Source organism: Miscanthus floridulus, chromosome 8 (genome assembly GCF_019320115.1).
Source record: "Miscanthus floridulus cultivar M001 chromosome 8, ASM1932011v1, whole genome shotgun sequence".
Taxonomy (NCBI): Eukaryota; Viridiplantae; Streptophyta; class Magnoliopsida; order Poales; family Poaceae; genus Miscanthus; species Miscanthus floridulus.
The window spans coordinates 13607384-13620322 of NC_089587.1; the positions used below are offsets into that span (position 1 = coordinate 13607384).

Here is a 12939-nt window from a genome sequence, read left to right on the forward strand (position 1 = left end):
TTAATCGTGTGAAAATGGTTGGCAATTAGATACCAATACCAATTGTAGGTATGCATTAAATGTTCTTTTTAAAATTGAGTTGGCGGTGATTTCACTTAAATCTATCTTACTCCCTCTCAAAATAAATCAATTCTTGTAATGACCCTAAGTCAGACTATCTTAAGTTTGACCAGCTTTATATAAAAAAGATAACAACATGACACCAAATAAGTATATTATGAAAATATATTTCATGATGCATCTAGATACTAATTTGGTGCCATAAATATTGGTGCTCTTTTTTTAATTTTGATCAAAATTAAGAATGTCTCTAGAAGTTTATTTAATTTGGGAAAGTGGGAGTACAATTTAGGATACATTTTAAATACTTAAATACCTTATATTTTAGAATGGAGCAATGTTGACACTTAAGTGAGCGATGATTATGAAGTTGATGTGGAATACCGAGATGGTGGGTTTAGTCTTCCAGTAGTGCACTAATTATGGTATATGCTGCATCAGCACTTCCTTGGTGGATTAGTGGACGACTGCTGACTAATGGTCATCTATCTAAAATTGCCGGTCAAGTGAGGCTGAACGTTCCATCTTTTTCAGAGAAGAGTGAGTTATTTCCGTCTTCTAAAATCTCTTCTTCTATAAGCCTTGTGGCTATTTCCAAATTAAGGTGCAGACAGCGACGAAGCCAGCGGGGGGCTACCCGTGCTCCAGCCCCCCCTATGGCCATGATTTACATGGAGCCCGGGCTACCGCCATGAGGAGGAAGAAGAAGGCAAGGAGGGGCTGGAGGAAGAAGAAGAGGAAGCCAGCCCTGGCTTCGTCGATTCCTGGCTTCGTCGCTGGGTGCAGAGATACCTGCAATCCACTGCAACTTACTCCATGGAGCCACAGCTAATCCTCCAGATCTCATTTTTTTGTGCTAATATGCCCAGCCATTGCCATCAACCCAGAAGCAGATGCACTTCTCCGATGGAAATCCACCCTGGTTGGAGCCAGCTCCCTGTCCTCGTGGTCGCCTGCCAATTCAATCTGCTCTTGGTTCGGCGTCGCCTGCGACGGTGCCGGCCACGTCACTGCGCTCCGCCTTCGCAGTGCAGGGATCAACGGCAAGCTTGATGCCTTCTACTCCACCACGTTCCAGAATCTCACCAGGCTTGACCTCAGCAACAATCACCTTTTTGGTACCATCCCGGCGAACCTGTCCATGTTGCTCACTCTCACCTTTCTTGACTTGAACAGCAACAGTCTCAGTGGTGCCATCCCCTACCAACTCAGTAAGCTCCCTATGATCGCCCATCTTGATCTCGGTAACAACCACTTGTTCAACCCAGAATCTGCCAGGTTTTTACCTATGCCCAGTTTGAAATTCTTATCTTTAAGGAACAATAGTCTTGACGGCACCTTCCCCCAGTTTATCCTCAACTGCACGTGGATGAGATCACTTGATTTATCATCTAATTCCTTCCTGGGACATATACCAGGCTCACTGCCAGAGACGGTCCCGAGATTAAGCTATTTGAATCTGTCATATAATGGATTCTCTGGTGCAATACCACGTTCACTTTCAAGGCTCCGAAAGCTCAGGGAACTAGATCTTGATACAAATAATCTCACTGCTGGAGTCCCAGAAGAGCTGGGGATGATACCTAGATTGCGTATTCTTAGTCTATCAAACAACTTACTTGGTGGATCGATCCCAGCATCACTCGAGAAACTTCAAATGCTAGAGTCGCTTGAAATATTTAATGCTGGTTTGTTTTCAACTCTTCCAGCCGAGTCGGGGAACCTTACCGGCCTCAATTACATGTACTAATCACAGAATCAGTTGCATGGTACTTTACCGTCTTTTGCCAAGTTGCAAAGCATAAAATACTTCAGTTTAAACAGGAATAATCTCGGTGGGGTCATTCCGCCAGAGTTATTTACAAACTGCACGGAGCTCTTCATCCTCGACTTGTCTGATAACTCGTTCCATGGAATCATCCCAGCGGAGTTGGGGAACCTTACCGGCCTCGTTTTGATGGACTTATCAGAGAACCAGTTGCATGGATGTTTACCAACGTCTTTTGCCAAGATGCAAGGAATAGAAGCCTTCTATTTAAACGGAAATAATCTCAGCGGGGCCATTCCGCCGGAGTTATTTACAAACTGCACGGAGCTACTCGTGCTTGACTTGTCTGACAACTTGTTCAACGGAAGCATCCCAACGCAGATCGTGAACTCCATGAACCTTCAGATTCTCTCCCTCTTTGGCAACAGTTTTGTTGGCTCAATCCCAATAGAGTTGGAAAACCTGGCAAACTTAGAATATCTGGACTTGTCAGAGAATCACTTTACTGGAACGATACCACTGCAAATCGGTAACTTCTCATTTTTGGTGGTATCCATTGACATCAGCACCAATCATCTTGAGGGCGAGCTTCCTGCATCTATATCAATTCTCCCAAATCTCAGATATCTCATTTTGTCTGACAATAAGCTCACAAGTAGCATTTCTAATCTCAATGGCATGGAGTTGCCCACTTTATGTCGACTCATAGATAGTAGTTTGCAAATCTTGGATCTGTCCAACAACCAACTATTTGGAGAGCTCCCAGGTTGCATTTGGAACTATCCTTACCTACGATTCTTGGATTTGTCTAGCAATAATTTGTTTGGAGAAGTGCCAACCAAGATAATCTTCACTAATGTCACTGCACCTATCCAACAACAACTTCACGGGAAGCCTTCTGAGACGCAGCTCAGGGGCCGAATTGCGGTTGGGCTGGGTACTGTAGCTATAACGCTGAATTGGGCCGGGCTGAATTCGGGTTACTGGGCTAGGCTGAATTCGGGTTATTGTAGCGATGAGTCCTGTAGCTGCAGAAAACACTGTGCATCCAGAAGTTTAGTGCCATACCGTGAATTCTAAGTTCACCGAACCAACTTAAATAGTCAGGCCAAGGACGCATAGTAACCTTCGGTTAACCGTTTTGCGCGAAGTGAGGACGAAAACGCGAGCGGGTTGCTACGTAGGTGGGGCCCACCCCTCGGTAGAGTGGGGCCTGTGCCGTGTGCCGGGCCTGGGTGTTACAAATGGTATTCAGAGCCAACTCTCGCAGTTTCATGGGCGTATGGCTCGGGACCTCAGACAGGCTGCGCATGGCTCCGCAAGAGCATGGCACTTAGGCCGGGGAGCTGGGAATATGAACGTGGCCAAGAGAGTCGATCCTGAATATTTGTCCCGTATGGGTAAGCTGGTTCGATAGCTCGACGAGGACGTCGAACCCATTGAGAGTGGGTGGATGTGAGACCCAGCTCATGGGCCGAATTGCGGTGGGGCGGGCTATTGTAGCTATAACGCGTAATTGGGCTGGGCTGAACCCGGTACTGTAGCGACGAGTACTGTAGATGCAGACAATACTGTACACCCAGAAGGTTAGTGCCATACCGTGAATTCTGAGTTCGTCAAACCAGCTTAAATAGCCAGGCCAAGGACGCGTAGTAACCTTTGATTAACCGTTTTGTGCGAAACGATGACGAAAGCGCAAGCGGGTTGCTACGTAGGTGGGGCCCACCCCTCGGTAGACTGGGGTCTGTGCCGTGTGCCGAGCCTAGGTGTTACAAATGGTATTCAGAGCCAACTCTCGCGGTTTCACGGACGTATGGCTCGGGAGCTTGGACATGTTGCACATGGCCATGCAAGAGCATGGCACTTTGGCCGGGGAGTTAGGAATACGAGAGTCGGTCCTGAATATTTGTTGTAGCTTGGTTTAGTATTCGAACCATACTGAAAGTTGGAGGAGAGCTGAGCCAGCTTAAAAGCCTTGTCCTACTAGGTAGCTTGGTTTAGTATTCGAACCATACTGAAAGTTGGAGGAGAGCTGAGCCAGCTTAAAAGTCTGGAAGCCTGGACCTGGGAGATTGTTAACTCCGGATCGTTTCTTTTGTGCGAAGCAAGGATGAAAGTGCAAGAGAGTTAATTAGCAGGTGTGGTTCATTTAACGTGTAAAGTGGACCTTAGCCGTTTTCCAGGTCGGTGCGTTACACCTTCCAGAAGTGTTGAAGAACTTGAAAAGCATAGCTATTCTGGATCTTGGAAACAAGTTTTATGGAATGATCCCTCCATGGATACATGAGAGCAATCCTTTGTTGAGGATTCTCCGGCTGAGATCAAATTTATTCTATGGAAGTATTCCCTGGCAACTTTCACAGCTCTCCTATCTCCATCTGCTTGATCTAGCTCAAAACAATTTTACAGGTTCAATACCAAAAACACTGGCCAACTTATATTCAATGTGGAAGCAATCCATCATGCAGCAAGAAATCATCGACATTGGGCACGTTGACATAGTTTGGAAAGGACGAGATTATATGTTTCAGTCATCAGCTGACTTTATGGCAGCTATTGATTTGTCTTGCAATTCCCTCTCTGGCGGAATTCCTTCAGAGTTGACAAAATTAAAGGGTCTCCGTATGCTGAATCTGTCAAGAAATTATCTAGCTGGTGGTATCCCGGAACAGATTGGCGATCTGTCACTTTTAGAATCACTTGACCTCTCTTGGAACAAACTTTCAGGCCCTATTCCTTTAAGCATGTCATCCTTGTCGTGTCTCACTTCACTAAATCTCTCGAGCAACAATCTGTCAGGAGAGATACCTATTGGAGATCAACTCAGAACGCTTGATAATTCCTCTTACAGCAATAATCCAGGACTTTGTGGTTTTCCCCTAAGCATTGCTTGTGAAAACCATACCTTGGATGGGGTAAATGAACTCCACCAAGATCTTGATATCATATGGCTATACTACTCAATAATTGCTGGTGTTGTCTTTGGGTTCTGGCTGTGGTTTGGAGCATTATTCCTCTGCAAGTCCAGGAGGTTTTCTTTCTTCAGTGCCATTGATGCCATGCAAAATAAAGTTATGTAGAAGATGAAGCACACCTGAGAACAGAGTACTTTGGTTTCTGTTTAGCCACCTATGCGTGTCTCAAGAGTTCTATTATAGTCGCATGATCTGCAGTTCGCCTCAGGTGCGCTGAGGGCATAAAAGGTGGCTTTGCTAGCTCATAACTGTATGTCTGTATCATCAACACTTGTTTATTCTCTGGATTCTATCAGTCATGTATGCATATAACCCCTGATTCATGTGTGTTCATGCAACCTGAGTAGATAATCCTGATTCTTCGGTAGGTTAATAGCCTGAATGTTTGCCACCATCAAAATTGTGTTAGGCGGCCAATTGAATTGCCCAAAGCGAGAACTGCTAAAAAGCACACAGCTTGCAGTTGCAGGTTGCTTTGAACGAGCGTTTGCAGTAATATCGCATAAATCGGGGCTCCTGCTTGCCTGAGTTTCTATGGAGCCGCTGCCCGCTAGACAGGGAGAGGGGCCGGTCCTCGCCGTTGAGGGGTGCGCCAGAGAGGGAGGGAGAGGGACGTCGGATCCGGGCGGTGCGCCAAATAGGAGGCCGGGACGGAAAGCAAGGCGCCAGGGAAGAAGCCCCCGTGCCGTTGCCTTCCAGTGCCGGCGCGCGCGAGATAGGCGGGGAGGATGCTGGCCTGTGGGTGGGATGGGTCGGGCAGGAGGCGGAGAAGCTGGATCCCGCCGGGGCGGGGCAGCGGCGGGCGAGCGGGTAGTGCTCGACCGGCAGCGGCGCGGTTGGCAGGGCAGGCCAGGGCCCAGGGGGAGACACAGGGGCAACTGCTTAGAATTTGTTATGTATAATAACTCAGTATATAAGGTAGTACGTATACAAAACCATCAAACGTCTCAAGATATATATACTCTAACAATAAGTGAAGCGTAACAAAATTTTGAACATAATAATCGTACTGAGTGTAAATCACCCAAATGTAAGAGCAAAATCACAGTATTCTTCACTAGCAGTAATGATCACGAGGGAGAATGGAAAAACGAAAAGAAAAAAAAATGCAAGTAACTTAGCCGCCGTTCACGACGGCGCAGTTCCTCCTGATCTCCCCCTCGGCTCCGGTCTTGACCTGCACCGTCGCCAGCCTTGCCATGGACCGCGCGAACACCTGGAAGTAGACCTCCTCGGCGCCGCCCACGACGCCCTCGACGTCGGCGCGCGCCGCCGCGTCGGTGAGCAGCGCGGCGTCGGAGCGGAGCAGGCCCCTGTGCTTGAGCAGCGCGCGGTAGTAGCCCAGGTCGAACGTCAGGTGGCTGCCCGGGTCCATCTCCACCACGGCGTCCTCGGCGTACCCGCCGCTCGCCGCCCGGCACTTGCGCCTCCGGAGGTTGGCGGCGTAGGTCGCGTCCAGGGACGGGTCCGTCGTGTCGTTGCCGCCGCGGGCGCCCGGATAGCCGTATAGGCGGACGGCGAACGACGAGCAGTGCGCGATGCCGATCGTGTGCGCGCCTGCTCGATCCGTTGCATTCCACATGTGTCACAAACATAGAGGGCAATGGCGTACAAAGAGTACTAGAACAGCCTGAACTGCATGAAAGATTTAGGGGCTCTCGCGTCTTACCCTGGTTTTGTATTGAAATTGTGATTTTGTCCTTGTTAATTTTGACTTTATGAATTTACTCCTATGATTTCAAAACGAAGCACCAGTTTGTCCTCTCTCCGTCATCTACCCCTAACGGTGTTAAACTTTGTACAAAAGGACATGAATGCTCATGTGATTTTGCCCCTGTTTGTTATGTCTAATTGTGATTTTACCCTAATTTGGAATTAGATTTTTTTTTCCTGTGTGCACATAGCATTTTCCCTGTGGCTTAGAGTCTGACGCGTGTGGCCAGTCAGAGGTCACAGCTGACCAGCACTGTGCCTGTGCACCGATCTATAGACCTATCCTCTTTTTCCCTTTGGTCTACGAAGACCGGGTCTACAGAGAGAGAAAGAGAGAGGGGGTGGGTCTCTGTACCAATGACAGGCGGGACCCGTAAGGTGAGGTGTCGCCCGTCCATTGGCCAAGGCGACGTGGCCTAGGGCGAACGGCCTCGGTCCGTCCTCATCCCCCTGTTGGCTTGGTCACGGTTGAGGCAGAGAGAAAGTGTGAGAGAGAGGGAGAGAGGAAAGGGAGAGAGGAGGGAGCAAGGCAGAGAGAGAGAGCGGAGCAGCTGGGCGCCGGCGTCGGTCCGGTGGGGTGGAGCAGAGAGGGAGAGAGGGTAGAGTAGAGGAAGAGCGCAGCGACGTCGGCGGCTTCGGCGAGGGCGGAGAAGGAGAGCGAGCAAGCACAACGGTGGCGAGAGGCAGAGGTGAGAGAGGGAGCTGCGCGCCTGCGCACCCGCGGCATAGCGCGCCCGCCGGCCATGCCGCGACGCCCGCCCAGCGGCACCCGCCGCGCCGCGAGCTCGCACGTCCGCAGCGCCCGCTCAGCCGCGCCCCCGTCGCGGCCGCCGCACCCACCGCAGCGCCCGCCTTGCCGCGCCCGCCGCGCCGCGAGCCCGCTGGCCGTGCCTCCCCCGTCGACGTCGCGCGCCCTGCCCAATAGGCACCGGTGGATACGGTGCGGATGGGATAACTGTGATAAGGGCATTTCAGTCATTTCGCATCTGATTTTATGTGTTTTTTTAAAAAATCATTTAATCAGACTCTAAATAACGGACATCCAAACCAGGGGCAAACTACTCCTTCGTTTCAAAATAACAGGGGTAAAATCGTAAAGTTGAAAAAATAAGGGTAAAATCACAATTGAACTTCTGGACAGGGGCAAAAACACCGTTTTCCCAAAGATTTAAGCACTTGTCTCTGCGTTTTTTTAGGAAAAGTCTGCATTTTTTCAGATGGTTTTCAGGTTGCTGATGAACAGTTTATTTTTTTTTGGGAGGAAAATGAACAGTTTAATTTCTGGGAGCAAAAAAAACATTGAAAATCGACAAGTTAATTTAGTGACCTATGTATATATGAACTATGCAGTATGCACACACACATTGGTGGATGGCGCTGCACTGTTTTCTTTATTTTTTAAAAAAAAACTGAATTCAAGAACAGCTCTAATTCAGGAATTTCATTTCAGAGGAATCAGGAATGGTCAGTGCTCAACTATTATGAAATATATAGTGAAAGGAGCATCTGATGCGGACATATCGAGAGGACAGGAAGCTGGCAGCGATGAGTGGATCGGAGCTGAAAGTAAATTTGGATCATTTCTCTCAAGGAATCTGGCGATCCGGTTTAAGAGTGGCAGCGAAAACAACCATTATTTGTGCTGCTTTTGCATGTAGTACTGCTGTTGCTGTTGCCCAATCAACATGCAAGGAATGGGCAATCAGAACCAAGCTATCTCAGCTCAGTGCCCGGCCTACGCCTCTCTCAAGTCTCAACCATACCGGCCGGCATTTTTTGTTTAAAATCTCCCTCCTATCGAACTTTTGTGAAATTCACGTTTGATCTAGTTGCAGGAATAATCCCTAATCTTTTTTTACTAATATGTACTTAGGCCTTGTTTGGATGTGCATGTATTCATATTAATCCACGTGTGTTGAAATGGATTAGAGTGGAATTGAACTAAATTCTATTTTATTCCACTCCAACACATGTGGATTGAGGTGGATACACATGTATCAAACAAGGCCTTAAGCATGTTTTATTACGAGTATAAAATACATACATGATCCACGTCTAGTGACAAATATTTGGTTTATTACTGCCATGTGGAGGAGAGTAGTCGTCATGTAGAGGTGGGTATACCTGAGAGCCAGACGAGGTCACGGACGCCGAGGCCTTTGCTGGCGAACAGGTTGGCCAGCTCCGGGAAGGTCATGGTGTGCTTGGGGATGTCGTTGAGCGCCTCCTGCATGGTGGACACCGTGCCGTCCCTCCTCCCCGTCGGCACGCGCCACGACGGCCCACCCTGCCAACAAGTCCGATCGATCGAGCACTCAGTTGTCAGCTCATGCATGGTCGATGGTCCATCATCCAGGAACCAGAGAAGTACAGCCGCTCACGCACAATGGCGACGACCGCGTCCCGGGCGGCGAGCGCGAGGACGTCGGCGCAGGAGACGACGCCGGGGCAGGCCTCCTCGACGAGGGTCTTGACGCGGTCGACGAAGTCGAAGCCGCGCAGCGTCAGGTTCGGCGGCGCGTCCTTCTCGGCCACGCTGCCGGCGGTGGAGTTGAGCAGGACGGAGGCGTCGCAGCCCTGGCGAGACAGTGGAACACACGCATGCACACCCACACGGTCAGTGCGCGCACTGGCAGTCTGGCACTGGCACGCCGTGCAATGGACGCACACGCACGCAGTCACGTACCCTGACGAAGCAGTCGTGGAAGTGCAGGCGGAGCAGCGCGGCGGCGACGGTGGGCACGCGGCGGACGTGCTGGCGGACGAAGTCGCCCACCATCCGCTCCACGCCGGGGCAGCTCTCGGCGTAGAACCCCATCCTCAGCTGCCCGCTCGCGCCGGTCGCGCTGCTGGCCAGGACGACGACGACCATGGCCACTCCAAGAACCACCGGCGCCGGCACGGCCATCCTGCTGCTGCTGCTGCTGCTGTGCCGCCTCCTGGTGCTCGCCGCCATTGCCGCCTACCTAGCCGACACAATGTTCACTCACTCACTTGGCCTACTGGTCTGTGACTCTGTGTACACTATCAGGCAGCTAGCCGTGTGTGGCGCAGAGTACAGCAAGTCTACACAAGTCTCTGAACTGGGAGGGTCTATAAATACATGGAATGTTTCTTTTGTTTTGTGCTGGTCCAGACTCCAGAGCTTACTTAACAGTTATCACTATGACATACTCCATGTCTCCATGCAGAGTTAAGCACTGAATTATTCAGATAAAAAAAGACAGGTTGCCAGTTTGCCACACTAGTGCACTATCAGCTGCACATACACGGCAATGATAAATATTCGATAGGATTTCTTGCAGAAGCAGTAGAGGCCGGTCTAAGAGAATCAAGCTATGGTAGAGGTCGCAAGCTGCATCCCGGTTAAGTTTCGTAGCGCTTTCATATGGTCTACTCGCGCTCTCCCAGGCAGCACGTGTGCGTGTGTGCCCACTGCCCATCAGGAATGTGATTCTGAAGCCGGGAATGAGCGTGTGGCCCCACATGCAGCGGCACATCGAGCAAGCCAAGACCGTGTGGTCTCTTTTCCAATCCTCATCATGGCTGCGGTTGCAGTGGAGGCATCGACCATCGACGTTTGTGGATGGAAGAAACATCGAGCAAGAAAAGAACAGGATCCTTTCCTGCAATGGCCTCAAAGGCCCTATGGCCTTCTTTTGCCCAGCTTTCAGTGGCTCATCATCATCTCTTTCAGATCATCTTACTTCTTTACTACATTGCTTCCATGCTGCGTCACCGACAACCCGCTAATCAGCCACTCTGCTGTTTGTATTAATTGTGTTCTTCGCCACACAATGACACAATTCTGTTCAACATTTGGATAAAATCGTTGGGTTAATTAGCAAAGCAAAGAACCAGTTTTTTACAGCAAGTTAGAGGGAATCATCATTTGATCGTGTACGCGTTTGATTATATTCCTCTGCATTGCGTTAAGCATCGCAATTTGCAAAAAGTTTTCTGGCGCTGCAGATCATCACTCCTTTGTGGGTCTTGTGGCATAAGATAAGATTGATCGGTCAGCGGCTTTGTAGTAGAGAGAAGAGGAGAGGAGAAAGAGTGAGCCGATCAAAAAGCAAAGATTTCCTTCAAGTATCCTTTCAGTTTTGAGGGCCACACCGTATGTAGCTCTTTTTTACCGAGGGAAGCAGCTCCTCCCAGAATGACTTGCTGGGTGGAGAAGAAGAGTGTAACAAAGCTGTAGGTTCGTTCCATGCAATGTGATGTCAGATCATATGCTTAGATTTCTCGAATAAAACTTTTCTAAGACTGGCAAGCATGTGCGTGAATACATCAACTATTGTTAGTAACCAGTGCATGTGTCTGTAGCCGCTGTGTGCATTCTGATGAGCAGCCAATGTAATTCTTTTTTTTTTGAATCGCAGCCAATGGAATTCTGCAATGGCGTGTCCTCCAGCTTTCAGCAAACCTTACATACGGTGTGTCGGTGTCCAACGATTTCCAGAATCGTTCTGCAGTTTTTTTTTTTTGGTGAGATAAAAAAAACTTAATTGTCTATGTGATCAATGTGACCACTAGTCCAACACGAACCTCGAAATTGAGAGCTGCTAACATTCAGTGAAAACAGAACCTGAAGTGTACATCCAGTAAGAAATTCAGCTGGAGACAGCCAGAGAACCTGCAGGTTCGATTCGACGAACACCAGCCAAACAAAGCTCAAAAGCCAGCAAATTTAATCTTTAGACAGTATTACTGACGTAAACAAAAATAAGAAGAAATGCAAACCAGAGCTTGCGCATCCAATTTAGTGCCCTTTGATCAACGGCTCTTCAATAGTGATCAGTAGAGTACAAGTAGAGTACAAATTAAGGACATGAATCACTGGTTTTTTCTTTTCTCGACACAATGTGATATTTAAAAAATCAAACCGAGCTTGCCCAATCAGCAAGCAAATGTTTATAGGCCAAGAACATCCATCCGTGATCCATCAGTTTTGGTCGTAAGACTGTATTTAATCAACAGGGAGTGTTCAATATCAACTATGCTTCTAGCAGTTAGGCTTATGCGGTATTTGACACATTACGGCAACCCTGTCTTGCAGCTACCCATGAGCTTCCTGCCTTCCTGGTTATGCCGTCTGCTTTGCTGGAGTCCCACACAAGCTTCCCCTCGAAACCGACAACCTCCTTCACAAGTCTCATTGGGTAACACTGGTTTAAATCAGTGGAGCAAATTAAACATTCTTTTGTTTTATTAAGGTGGAGCAATCTTTTCCTCGTTTTGAAACAAGAAGGGTTTTTATTTATAGTAAGCTAAGAAATATGTTTTACATTTCGGTAAAATCATCACTGGGTTAGCAGCAAAAAGAACGCTGAAAGACATCATCTCGACCATATATGCGTTTCATTCCTCAGCATTGAGTTAACTGTTAAGCATTACAATTTCATTACAGTTTGCAGATTTTTTCTTGTGCCATCATTCTTGTGACATGTAAGATTGATCAACACTCCGCAGAGAAAGAGTGAACCGAACTGGCAAGCACGTGCATCACCTGCAGCTGCGTGCACTCCAATGAGCAGCCAACGAGATTCTACAGTGCTCAATGTTTTGGCGAGACAAAGAACCTTGCTGTCTAGTACTTCAGTTGTCGTCTCCAGAAAACATAAAGCCACAGCCTCCAAATGAATTATGATCACAGAAACACTGGGGCCTCCAGAAAATTTACCCATAAGATATAAATCTGGAACACCTAATTAAATAATACTATTCTGCACAATCTTACACGTTCTTTTGGATTTAGCAAGAACTAGCAATCAGAACCCAGTAACATAGCAACAACCTGTAAGCCAGAGTAAAAAAAACAGAGCTTTCCAGATCCTGTAGTTAGCATTCAGAGTTAACATTCAGTATCAGTAAGAAACGGTAGATAGCCTAAGTTCTGATGGAACACCAGCCAAACTAATTTATCCGTCTACCTAGGAACCTGGATGTCTGATGAACACCAGCCAAACAAATTTAATCCTCGGTAGACAGCTACGAACCTGAAGGTTCGATGAACACCAGCCAAACAAATTTGTCCTAACGTATTATTTAAGAGAAATAACAGAAAACAAAACTTAGTTCAAACATCACAACCTATTCATGATTTAAGCCATCACAACAGTTTTGGGTAGAACACACTAGGACAACCGGTCCATCAAACCCAACTCAGTCACGACTCATGACTTTGAGAGCAAAGAGTGAAGACAGCTTTGAGATTTTGTGCTTAAATTTCTCGAACTAAGATTGGGAAGCATGCGCATCTACGGTGCTGTGTATATTCTCCAATGTTTTGGTGAGATAAAGAACCTTGTTGTGTGTTACTTGAGTTGATGTGATCAAGTTGCTGTCTTACATTGGATGCTACTGTCTCCAGAATACATAATGATCACAGAAACACTGAAGCATCCAGTAAATTTACCC

At 48.0% G+C, this 12939-nt stretch overlaps 2 protein-coding genes and 1 pseudogene across 2 annotated transcripts; 2 read left to right on the forward strand and 1 right to left on the reverse strand.

Annotated features, from left to right (window-relative positions):
- The first annotated feature begins 405 nt into the window (after positions 1 to 405).
- Positions 406 to 2095, forward strand: LOC136471151 (probable leucine-rich repeat receptor-like protein kinase At1g35710). Its single transcript, XM_066468879.1, has 2 exons — positions 406 to 600; positions 930 to 2095. The coding sequence occupies exons 1-2, from the start codon at positions 483 to 485 to the stop codon at positions 1808 to 1810; spliced, it is 999 nt and encodes a 332-aa protein (XP_066324976.1). The 5' UTR covers positions 406 to 482; the 3' UTR covers positions 1811 to 2095.
- A 1811-nt stretch (positions 2096 to 3906) lies between these two features.
- On the forward strand, positions 3907 to 4926 carry LOC136471152 (receptor-like protein EIX2; annotated as a pseudogene).
- Positions 4927 to 5767: 841 nt separating this feature from the next.
- LOC136475779 (peroxidase 30-like) lies at positions 5768 to 9556 on the reverse strand. The gene is made up of 4 exons (XM_066473370.1): positions 9203 to 9556; positions 8902 to 9093; positions 8641 to 8803; positions 5768 to 6360 (listed from the first exon to the last, which is right to left on the reverse strand). Exons 1-4 carry the CDS (start codon positions 9470 to 9472, stop codon positions 5921 to 5923), a joined length of 1065 nt encoding a protein of 354 aa, XP_066329467.1. The 5' UTR covers positions 9473 to 9556; the 3' UTR covers positions 5768 to 5920.
- Between the last annotated feature and the right edge of the window lie 3383 nt (positions 9557 to 12939).

Coding starts and splice junctions, on each gene's coding strand:
- LOC136471151 (XM_066468879.1), top strand. CDS start 483: ATGGTATATGCTGCATCAGCACTTCCTTGGTGGATTAGTGGACGACTG. Junction 601..929: donor TCCATCTTTTTCAGAGAAGA/GTGAGTTATTTC, acceptor TAATATGCCCAG/CCATTGCCATCAACCCAGAA.
- LOC136475779 (XM_066473370.1), bottom strand. CDS start 9,472: ATGGCGGCGAGCACCAGGAGGCGGCACAGCAGCAGCAGCAGCAGCAGG. Junction 9,094..9,202: donor TCCACGACTGCTTCGTCAGG/GTACGTGACTGC, acceptor CTGTCTCGCCAG/GGCTGCGACGCCTCCGTCCT. Junction 8,804..8,901: donor GGGACGCGGTCGTCGCCATT/GTGCGTGAGCGG, acceptor ACTTGTTGGCAG/GGTGGGCCGTCGTGGCGCGT.